At 45.3% G+C, this 12,026-nt stretch overlaps 1 protein-coding gene and 1 long non-coding RNA gene across 4 annotated transcripts in view; one reads left to right on the forward strand and one right to left on the reverse strand.

The window, feature by feature from the left end:
* The window catches only part of LOC308620564, a 47,770-nt gene extending 39,657 nt beyond the window's left edge, over positions 1-8,113 (reverse strand). For 2 of the 3 annotated variants that reach the window (XR_014016342.1, XR_014016343.1), the window contains exon 1: positions 1,684-2,068. This is a non-coding gene — a long non-coding RNA (uncharacterized lncRNA). Of the gene's footprint in view, positions 1-1,683; positions 2,069-8,083 lie in introns of those variants that run through there. The other variant, XR_014016341.1, reaches the window with a different exon arrangement.
* On the forward strand, positions 131-10,371 carry CSRP3 (cysteine and glycine rich protein 3; the record flags this gene model as incomplete). The annotated part of the gene is made up of 5 exons (XM_081240243.1): positions 131-257; positions 4,508-4,676; positions 6,394-6,526; positions 8,617-8,710; positions 10,295-10,371. The coding sequence occupies exons 1-5, from the start codon at positions 146-148 to the stop codon at positions 10,369-10,371; spliced, it is 585 nt and encodes a 194-aa protein (XP_081096369.1). The 5' UTR covers positions 131-145.
* Between the last annotated feature and the right edge of the window lie 1,655 nt (positions 10,372-12,026).

Here is a 12,026-nt window from a genome sequence, read left to right on the forward strand (position 1 = left end):
ATACAGTAGGTCCTTATTAGTTACCTATTTTATATATATTAGTGTGTATATGTCGATTGGGATTGGCTCACTGTGGAGGTTGCCAAAATTTAGGGTATTTGCTTTATGTCCTGTTAGACTTGACCTTGACCAGAGAGTCTTCAAGATGCCAAACTGGGGCGGAGGAGCGAAATGCGGAGCCTGCGAAAAGACCGTCTACCATGCGGAAGAAATCCAGTGCAATGGAAGGAGTTTCCACAAGACCTGTTTCCACTGCAGTGAGTTGGGTGAACGCCATGACGGCCCCTCAGCACTTCGAAGTTCACACTTAGTCACAGATACTGTGTATCAGTAGTTCTCAGAGTATGGTCTGGGGACCAGCAGCATTAGCATCCCCTGGGAACTCGTTAGGAATATCACTTTGGGGCCCCACCTAAAGAAGGGATGGTGCTCTCCTGAGCACCCCCTCTCCAACCACTTGTCCGGCTCAGAGGCCGTTTCCCTGAAGCTCAAAGTCAGAACAAGCTCCCAGTGGTGAAAACTTGACCCAGTGGCGACATTTACAAAGTGTGACCTGGCAGAGAAAGAAAGCCATCACTTATCTGCAGCCAGGATGGACCTGGCTTGATGTGCTGTCCCCACAGGCCAGCGGTCACCGAAGCCAGCTGCAACTGGTCTTTCCTAAGAAAGAACCTGTGTCAGGCTGGGGGGGCAACAGATGACAATTCTGGAAGCGTCGGAAAGGGAAGCATTTGGGGCACCGTCAACTTGACAAGGGGAATCTTTACCGTCCCCTGCTGGACATAGTTTCACAAATGTCAAAACTAGGGGGACATTTAAAACCCCATGGTCCACCTGGGAGTCAGGCTCTACCCAACTCATGTGACTTTGGACAAGTCATTTCTCATCTCTACGCCTGGGTCACTGGCATCTGCAACAGAGCCAGGAGCAGAGTCTGTACCTTCAGATTCCCAGTCCAGTCTCTTCAACACGACTGCATTCTAGAGTTTCCTAGCAGCTTAATCCTATTTTAGGAGAGCAGTTCTGTCTTGGCCACTTGCCTTCTTTGCTCCCCTCCAGTAGGTCTGGCTTACGGGTTAGCTTTACTGGACATTTCGCAGACGCGCGCTCCCCAACCCTTCGTGACCCATCCACCCCCATGTCTCAGCCCAGCAGCCGCAAGGCATCATGTTGCCTCAAGCTGTTTCAAACAGAACTTCAAGGGTTGAGCTCCATCTGTTAGGGCCTGGAGACACTTCATCCTCCAGAAATAGTAGCGCTTTCTCTGCTGCAGGAGTTTCCACTATCCCTTACCTCCCACAACAAACATAATTCTCACCAAGGAATAGGGGGAAACTGCTGTGAGTGATTGGGTGTGTGGATTTACTAATGTTTTAGGTTTTAATGATGCATAATTCTTTTTAAGCCATCATACACATTCATCAGATGCACCATTATCATCACAATGATCCAGAAGTCATTGCTCGAGAGAGTTCGTTCCATAACCCTCTGGCTTTTGTCCAAATACAGCTAGTGTTCTTTAAAAAGAGTGGGGGAAAGGAATATTGGAAAGAACACTGGAGTTGGAGTGAAAATGACTAGGGTTTGAGTATGGGCTCTACCATGCACTTTAACTGTGTGACCTTGGGTAAGTCACCACTGTGAGCCTCAATTTCCCCATTTATAAAATAGAGATGGTTATACCTGCCACACAAATTGTTGTAAGAAGAAAGCTGGGTTTCTTCATCTGAGATCCAGTTTTCTAGGCCTTTATTCTCCTTTCATCAACTTGGATGTCTGAGTGGGAACAGGCAACGGTGGGGATGCTTTCCATGGTGAGGGGTGTCTTGTTTTCCCAGGCAGCAGGCGGATGCCCTGTTTATCGGAGCCATGGAAGAACGATGTGAGCATTTGCTGGTGCATCCCTTTCAACCCCTGGATATTCTCCTTAGAGCCTGTGGGTGGGATGGGGGTCTGAGCAGTACAGGTTTCTGCAGTGGTGGACAGAAGGATCCTGGAGAGGAGCGTGATTTTCTGTAGCATCGTCACAACAGTGGTCTGTCCACAGGTCAACCTGTAGTTGCTGGAAATAGAGTTCAGAGAGGCAGAGTCTACCTTAGTTTGTCTCCTGGCCAGTGTTCTCCAAACTTCTGGACAAATCTTAACCCCCCTACCAGTGCTGTCCAAAAGATATATAATGCGAGTCACATATGGAAACGTAAATTTTCTAGTAAACTTATTTTTAAAAAGGTGAAAAGGAACAGGTGAAATTAATTTTAAAACATTTAACCCAATGTATCAAAAAATTATAATTTCAACGTGTCACCAATATACACATAATAACATCATGTGGTGGATGAGTGGCTACGGTATTACACAGCACAGCTCTGCTGTGCCTGTGTGTGTGAAAGCTAGTCAGAAGCCAGGGAGTGGCTATAGCATTGGCCAGGACAAGACAAGGTATAGGCAGTCCTGGAATGATGGGAATGAGCACTGGAGTAGGAGTCAAAGGACCTGAGGCCAGTCATGGCTCTGCAATTTACCACTGTATATCGTGGACAAGTCACTGATCTTCATTCACACATGCATGCATGCGTTCATTCATTCATTCATTCACTCAACAAATGTTTATGGAGGACTAACTCTGGGCTAGGCTCTGTGCTACCTTCTGGGGATATTAAAACTGTTTTGCCCTCAAAGAACTCAGAGTATAGAACATAAATGAACAGTCAACAAGTTGTTCTGGAAAAAACCCAAAAAAAACCAAAAAAAACCCACCAAATTGTTCTGGAGATTAGTAACTGACAGCTACAGGAAGGGCAGAGACAGGTATATACCTTACACGCCCAAATATAAGGCGAATTCCCCCCAAAATTATTCCTCATAAAAAGGGTTTGCCTTGGCTTCAGAGTCTTATAAAGTCTCTCATGCTACAGGACAGTCTCTCAATTACTCCATTTATTTAAACTGTTTTTTTAATAGAAATTCTTACAAACAATATTGACATAATTATTTAATGAACTCCCATACGCCTGTTTCCCCAGCCACATAACCACCAACCTCTGGCCAATCCCACCTCATCTACAACCTTATCTTCTTCTCCCACTCTTGTATTCAATAACACTTTTAAAAAAAAAAAAAAATAACCACTTGAGAAAGGCATATTAGCCTGAAACAACCTCATTCAAAGCTGGATTGCTTATAGGGGTCACTTGATGGAACTGTTTTTTTAAAAAGGAGGCAAATAAATGGAATGCCCATATATTATTATTCCTGGGGATATGACCTCACTATTACAAGCACTAAGGATCACCCTAAACAATCTTTAAGGATCATCATTACAAAGCGATATAGCAAGGTATTAGGCTGTGGAGATCCTACATACTTTTTAATGCTGCCCTAATATTATTGCTAATAGGTACTTCTTGCTGAGGTACAATTTCCAGGTGACAGCCTCCTTCTCAGGTAAACAGGGCTGCCTCTAAAAGACACAGACGGAAGTGGGGATGAGCTGCTCTGGAGAGCTGGGTCAGCTGCCTCAGAAAGACACTGTTGAGAAGGGAGATGCTGATGTTGAAGATGCAGAGGAATAATTTGGATACAATTGTTTCCTGAATTTGTGTCAGATTAGAAAAAAGTAACATCTCCAAATCTATATATTGTTGATTTATATTATTAAATTAAATGTTACAAGCAGGTATTTGACACTTTCATTTACATCCTTAAACGTTTATTTATTCAAGTTGGCAAAAAATTTTTCTATTAATAGAAAAATCTAATTAATAGAAGATTTTCTATTAATCTTCTCTTTGGAAAAATAGGGGATTGTCTTACATACTATGTATAACGTATATACACAACATGTGTATAATAACTATACTAGGGTAAAGTATGGGGGATACTTTACATTAGGTGATATACAGTAACCAAGGGGCTTGAGCCAATATAAGCCTAACAGCAGGTCTTCATTGCGTCCCCTGCTTCCAGAAGTGGATCAAAAGAAGTCTCAGCCGTAATTATCTCCTTAGATATCAAAGTGCTTTTCAAAATCCATTTTAAGTAGAGAAACTGCTCAATGCTGATTCTGATATGATTAAGAAAAAAATAAGTTCCTCCCCTGCCTCAGCCCCTCACCCCCTACTCACCCACACACATATACACTCACACTTCCTGATGTCATTTGTGGTGAGACACTCAGGAGTGCAGGTTGTCCCCATTCAGGAACAATATTCCTAGCTGGTCCAAACCCACGCACCAGGTTCCAGTCCTGGCCTCCACCTCTTTCTAGCTGGGTACCACTGAAAACATTACTTCCCTTCTCTGTGCTCCAATTTCCACATCTGTGAAACAGGACTGCCTTGGAATCTACGACTCAGGACAGATGCTCTGGTCAGGAATCAAAGTGTTCTTGGCTAGGGGGCGGGGGGGTCCTTGTGCTGAGTCCCTTGGCCCCAGTCAGGGTATTGGGGGTGCAGGGAAGGGGGGAGGAATCTCAACGCTAACCCCCTGACCATCCTTTCCTCAACAGTGGCCTGCAGGAAGGCTCTGGACAGCACCACAGTGGCAGCTCACGAGTCAGAGATCTACTGTAAGGTCTGCTACGGGCGCAGGTACGGCCCCAAGGGGATCGGGTATGGACAAGGCGCCGGCTGCCTCAGCACGGACACGGGTGAACACCTGGGCCTCCAGTTCCAACAGTGAGTTACTGCCCCGCTTCTCCCAGCCCGTAGAGCCCCAGCTATCAGGACAGTTCACTCTGTTCCCATGGCAACGTTTTCTAGAAGTGGGAGAATGGACTCTATTGCTGACTTGCCAACAATAGGAATACTCAGTCTGACCAAGTTCTAACAATGTGTCATCTCTCCGAAGACTCTCTTTAAATTATCTGCCTTTCAAAAGGGCAATTACTTTTACACCATGGCTCTTGGTTTGCATGTCAAGAGAAAACCCAGGATGTACAGATGTTCTATTGTTTGACCTTTGCAAAACTGCATGGAGTCTCTTTTCTTCCTCATTGAGCATTTTTGTGTAAATCACATAAATATGGCAGGGACGCAATGGCCATCCTCTGTGCGCTTGTCACTGAAAGATTTCTTCCCTTGGGTTGTAAGATGACTAACGTCTGCATCGCAGTGGGGAGTGACTCTGTGGGGATGGGCTGTGCCTCAGGAGTAGCAATTATAACTTTCTGTAGGTCTCCCTTGCTGCCTGTTGCCAATACAATGTTGAGGTTTCCCCAACATTATCCTAGGGAAGCCAGGATTTCACACTGTGCCACCTCCATCTACCAGTCTGCTCTACTTGATGATCATGCTGACCTCCAGCCCAAAACAGAGTATATAGACTGACAGTCACTGGCCTGCAGCTGCTGTCTGGCCAGCTGGTACCCGGGCTCAGCTCTGTGGTGGGACTGGCAGAAAGGCCCAGCCCAACTGAGGCAGTGTCCCCCAGAGAATAGTGAGAGCATCTGAAGAGTCATCTGGTCCCTTCCAAAGAGAGTAGCCCATGGTAGAGCCTGGAAAACTGCAGGGATGTGTGATTAGTCATATAAATTTTTCTCACTACTCAATCCCAACCAGAGATGCTATTTTAAAAAGAAAGATGATACCAGCTGCATTCTCTCACATTACCCAAAGCTCACTCTTCTACGTTAGGGCTTTCCTGTGGTGCTGCACAGCCAGGAAGAGTCTGGAGACCTGGGTTTCATCCCAGCTCCACCAGTTATGAGCTGCTAACCTTGGGCACTTACCCCTCTGGCCCATGCTCTCCTCCAGCTAGCCCTGCCTACTCTAGAGGGTTATGGTGAGGCTCAAACGATAAACGTACAAGGAAACGCCAAAAGATATGGAATCACAGGGTTATTATTGTGCCTCTTTCTTAGACTTTGCTCTCAAGAGGACAGGGGACCTTTGGATGCAGGGTGACAATTTGAATTGTGATAAGTATCAGCTCATTGGACTATGGTTTGTTTAGTATCAACTGTCAAGATCCCATCTTGCCCTGTAATATTTTTACTCATTTTGGAAAGCAGACCCGTGGGTTTCAAGATGGTATAGAAAACCCTAAACGAACAATCACAGCAATATAACAACGAGACAAGGGTAATTATACAAGCTAACATACGTGGAACACTTGTGAAGTGCTTTACAACAGAAAGGAAAGAGGTAAGTAAATTCTGGCTACCATTCCTTAGCCCTTACAACAGGCCAGGCAGGCACCGTTCTAAGTGCTTTACTCATGTGGCCTCATTTAACCTTCTCAACAACCCTGTGAGGAAGGTACTATGACTATCCCCACTTTCCAGATGAGGCGTCTAAGGCACAGAGAAGTTAAGTAACTTGCTCAAAGTCATACAGCTAGTACTGTTTGCCAAGGGAAGTCTATAGGTTTCATTCATTCGTCAATTTCCACCAGGTCCCCAAAGCCGGCACGCTCTGCCACCACCAGCAACCCTTCCAAGTTCACTTCGAAGTTCGGAGAGTCGGAGAAGTGCCCTCGATGCAGAAAGTCAGTCTATGCTGCTGAGAAGGTGATGGGAGGTGGCAAGGTAAGGACTTCTATATGAGTCAGATGGGATGCTGGGAGGAATGAGAGAAGAAAGTAGGAACTGAGGGCGGGTGGAGGCCAGACCCTCCTTAGCTCCCAGGAACCACTTAGGAGCCACCTATCCTTACCCACTTTCCCGGGCTGTGACTGTCACCCTGCAGTGCCCTAGGAAACTGGAACTGGTGGATGGAATTTGATGCAATAAGCGTTAACCCACTAGGGGAGGCACCCAGCTAAGAGCTCTGGAGAAACAAAGGCACACAGGCTCCCCTATCCTGTGTCCACAATCCTTCCAGAAAAGTGTCAGCCCTGGGAGCTGTCACCACTGCATAACTCAGCCTGCTATTGGCATCACACTGATGCACAGAGCAAACACCCCACAGCAGTGAGAAGCATCCTCGCTCACAAATGTCCTGGCAATCGGGAAAGTCATCTGATGTCTGAGACAGTAACACACACTTGTCTACAAGCTCCAGTTTCAGGCCTGAAGCCAGGGTGTTCACCAAAGGATCTGATCCTGAAGAAAGACAAAAATCCTGTTTATACTAAGTAGGGGGAGGAAGGCCACGGAGAGTGTCTGACTCCAAATATAGGGGCAGTCTCCACCCCAGGACTGGCCATTTAAATACAGGTGAGGACCCTGGGCTGTGCCTAGAAGACATGCAGATACGAAGAAGGCAGACAGTCTTCTGGATGATCCAAGCCACGCAACTCTCTTCCATCAGAAATACAGGGAGAGTATCAAAAAGGCTACAAATAATAAATGCTGGAGAGGGTGCGGAGAAAAGGGATCCCTCCTACACTGTTGGTAGGAATGTAAACTGGTGCAGCCACTATGGAGAACAGTACGGAGGTTCCTTAAAAAACTAAAAATAGAGTTACCAAATGATCCAGCAATCCCATTCCTGAGTATGTATCTGGAAAAGATGAAAATTCTAAGTCGAAAAGATACATGCACCCCAATGTTCATAGCAGCACTATTTACAATAGCCAAGACATGGAAGCAACCTAAATGTTCATCAGCAGAGAAATGGATAAAGAATGTGGTGTATAGGGACTTCCCTGGTAGTCCGGTGGTTAAGACTCCATGCTTTCACTGCAGGGGGTGCAGGTTCGAGCCCTGGTCAGGGAACTAAGATCCCACATGCCACACAGTGTGGCCAAAAAAATTTTTTTAAAAGAATGTGGTGTATATATATGTGTGTGTGCTATATATATGTGTGTGATATATATACCACACACACACACACACACAATGGAATATTACTCAGCCATAAAAAAGAATGAAATAATGCCATTTAAAGCAACATGGATGAACCTAGAGATGATCATACTAAGTGAAGTAAGTCAGACAAAGACAAATATCATATGATATCACTTATAGTGGAATCTAAAAAAATGATACAAATGAAATTATTTACAAAACAGAAATAGAGTCACAGATATAGAAAACAAACTTATGGTTACCAAAGGGGAAGTGGGGGGTGGATAAATTAGGAGTTGGGGGTTAATGCATACACACTATTATATATAAAGTAGATAAACATCAAGGACCTACCTCCTATATATCACAGGGAACTATGTTCAGTATCTTGTAATAACCTATAATGAAAAAGTATATATATATATCACTTTGCTGTACACCCAAAACTACTACATTGTAAATCAACTATACTTCAATTAAAAAAAATACACAAAGAGTTAAAATGAAGTTGAATTCCCTGGATGATTGCCCATTTCTTCACCTTTTTTCTTTTTTCATTTTATATTCAATATGTTACCCACTGCCTCAAGTCCAAGTTCTCCTCTCTTCAGTATTTTGGATCTTCTAGAAATGGGAAGCCCTATTCTATTTAGTCTGTTCCGAAGGAATACATATGGAAATCACCTTGATCTACTCATTTTTAGGGGTCCTAAGAATCGCTGGCCAAGCCCATAGCCAGAATAATTATTCCGGGGGCCAATTAGGTGGGTGAACGGTTAAGACAAGGGCACGTCTTTACATGTTGCTGGTCAGGGGACTTAACACGGAAATAAATGCCCTGCCTGCCCTATTAAATATCCACCTGCCTGTTCTCCTGTGCCCTGCAGCCTTGGCACAAGACCTGTTTTCGCTGTGCTATCTGTGGGAAGAGTCTAGAGTCCACGAACGTTACTGACAAAGATGGGGAACTTTATTGCAAAGGTGAGTGGTTCCAGAGACTCTCTTGAGATGTTTTCCCAGGGAGGGTTCTTGGCAGGGGAAGTTGCGTTCCTGCCGAGAGGCTTGTGTCTGCCCGGAGGCATGGCTTCTCAGCCTGAGCCAGGTTTGAGCTCGCAGGATGGGGAGCAAAGCCACCTAAGGGAAAGTAACCTCCTGCCTGACCCAGCTCTGGTCCTCTCCATAGGGACATCTGGGGGGACCTGATACTTATAGATGCCCAGTGGTTCCTGAGCACCTGGGGGGAGAGAGGACAAGGAGGAAGCAGTGTCCTGACTGGCCTTGGAAGAGGCCTTAGGTCTGGACAAAAACATCACATTCCGTTTCAAAGACCTGAACACTCTGTTCACTTGACTGGCAGATAAGGGTGACAGCGTTGCGGGGTGTGCGGATGAACTGTGTGCTGCCTCTCCTGAATTTATCAAGACACATCTATCTCCTTCCTCCCTCCCTCCCTTCCTTCTTTCCCAGCCCCCTTCCCTCCCTCCCTTGCTCTCTCCCTCCTTCCTTTCTGACATTTCTGTTTCTGATGTTGCGTGTCACTTCGTGATCACAGAAAGCGAACTGACAAGCTGGTTTCCCTTCTGGTCCTCACAGCTCTGCCCCTAACTGCCTCCATCATCCCTCTGTCTTGCAGAGAGGCAATGGAGGCTTAGCTCCTTCCTGATGCTATGAAGAAGAAGGGATGCTTTAGGGCCAGGGCAATGTGTCCTCACCCTCAGAGCCTCTCCTAGGCCTCTTCTGTTTCTCAGCGGGGCCCTCCCGCCCTTTCACTCAATGATGGTGTCTCAGGATCTCCAAATGTGTGCGTTAAGAGTTGGGGAGAGGCAAGGGGGAGGATGCTACTAGTTAAGACTGTAGGTGGCCCAGCTTCTCCCAGGATGAGACAGGATGGAAACTGATGCACTATCTGACAGGGGCTGCCTTCTTCTGGCAGTAGAGGGCACAGAGGGTTCTCAGCATTCACAGGCCATAAAATTCTACAATGTTGCCACAGCCAGTAGGGAGATCAAATATAGAGAAGTAATTGCATTCCCAAGTGCTACAAGCTCTAGTAGAGGATGCTACACAATGCAGGGCGCAAAAAGGGGCAAGTGATTGGCTGGGGGTGTCGGGAAAGCTTCTTAGAAGAGAAGCTTCCTCTGGGCCTTGAAGGGTGAACGTGGGTTTGGGAGGGGGCGTTCCAGGAACAAGGAGCCGTGCAAAGGCACCAAGGCCAGGTCATCATGGCTCGTTCCAGGAACTGCAAGCAGTTGTGTGTATCTGAAGGGCAGGCAGGGAGGCGGAAGCGGGAGGGGATGAGGCTGGGCAGGCAGCCGGCAGCCAGATTATGTCGACTCCAATGAGAAAATGTCTCTGAACACACCTAGGGAAGTGCAAAGAAGTATGAACAGTTTTATTAGCAGATCTAAAATAAATACAGTTCGATGTGTTTAAAAGTTAACTTACAAACACATTTGTCAAAAGGATGCCTCTCCCAGGTAAAAGACTGAGCTCAGACAGAGGGAACTGAAATGATGGTGCTGACCAACCCCTTCTCTCCCCTGTCCTCTTCTCTCTCGTTCACAGTTTGCTATGCCAAAAATTTTGGCCCTACAGGTATTGGGTTTGGGGGCCTTACACATCAAGTGGAAAAGAAAGAGTGAAAAGTGCACCTTTTCTCAGCTCTCATCGGCCTAAAGCACTTGCCAAGTATCCTACCCAGATGGAAACCCCTCCCCAAACATCCTTTTGTTGGTAGTTGGACAGTATTTCGCTTCAGAAGTGATCACAGTCTTTACCTGAAGTTAGAAGAGATCTTTGGAAGAAAATTATTAGAAGCCTAACCCGTAACAAATGTTTTATTATTTACGATACTTGTGGTGGGAGAGGCCATAAATAAAAGTTTAAGTGGTAACTTGTACGCCTCTGGATCTTTTCTTTCAAATAGGGGGAAATTTTCAAAAAAAACAGAGAGATAGTTTAAAAAAAATTGTGCAGAGGATGTAACGAATTTTGGTGTCAGCTGTGGAAAGAGTGAGGAGGAGGAGGAAGCAACGGGCAAAGGGAAGGAGTCTTCTAGAATCTGTTGGCTAAGCTTCTTTCTAGTTAGCGCTAATGGAGAAGAAAACAGGGGGTCCCGGAGGAAACAGACAACATGGTAGCAAATTCTAAAAGGAAAATCAAACTAATAAAACTGTTGAAGAGCTGATCCTTCTGTCCTTATCATGGGCTTTGCAATATTACACATTTCGTGAAAACTCAGAAATGGCAACAAAATGTGGACTTTGCTTCTGTGTTATAAACAACGTGAGGATGATCTTCTTTTATTCTGGGTCAATTCCCTAAGGTTTAGCAATTGTCTTAAAACTTCTCCTCCATCAGATTGCCAGCCTCACGAATGAAACGCAGCCAATTAAAAATGTCTTCCTCTGCCTCCTCGGCGAGATCTCAACGGCTCAAGCGTGTGTATTTTCTCGCCTCTGCTTTTAACAACCACGGCATTTCTCCCACCACCATGCACTTCTCAATTATTTGCAGAAAATGAGAGCAAATGAAAATCTATTGACAAAAATTATGAAACACTAGACTAAACCGTGGGTTTCTCTATGCTCCAAGTCCCAAAAAGGTGTTCTTTAAAATGAGCGTTTATTCAGGGTTGCTTACTTGCTGTCATGGACAAGGCCTTGCACTGACTTCATTATTTATCTATCTATTTTTTGATGCTCAAAATGCAATTACATTTAATCATTTTCTCTCTCTGATTGGCATTAATAGAATGGTTCAGAAAAAACAACAACAACAACAGAAGAACAGCTGGCAGAGGTTGTGTCCCATCCCACTTTCAAAGAGATAATATACAAATATGCTTTACTTGCCTAGAGACTCTTGCTGGGGTAATTCAGCCACTGAGTTCCACTCAAACGGTCTGAGGATGGAAATATTGTACATTCCACATTCTCTGGGAAAGGAAGCCTAGGACAATGTACTTTTAATTCGTAAACCTTTTCCCAGAGCTATATAAGAGATCCCATCTTTGTCGATCGAACAATTAATAATACCAGGGATGAAATGAATTAACTAAACCAAATCCCCTTTAACCTGCACTGACGCTAAAAGCAATATGCTACCTTGGCCCTTCACTAGGAAGTCCCCCACGCTAGGCACTTCCAGCTTGCTGAGGGGTAAGATACATGTGAAATGACTACCAGACAATGCAACCTATTCCTCCACTGCAGTTCAGTTACCAGCCCCACTAACCACACACCCAGGAGACAAGCAAAAAACCTCAGTCACCCTTAGCTCTGCCCTCTCCCACATC

The sequence above is a fragment of the Mesoplodon bidens genome, assembly GCF_964165515.1.
Source record: "Mesoplodon bidens genome assembly, chromosome: 7".
Taxonomy (NCBI): Eukaryota; Metazoa; Chordata; class Mammalia; order Artiodactyla; family Ziphiidae; genus Mesoplodon; species Mesoplodon bidens.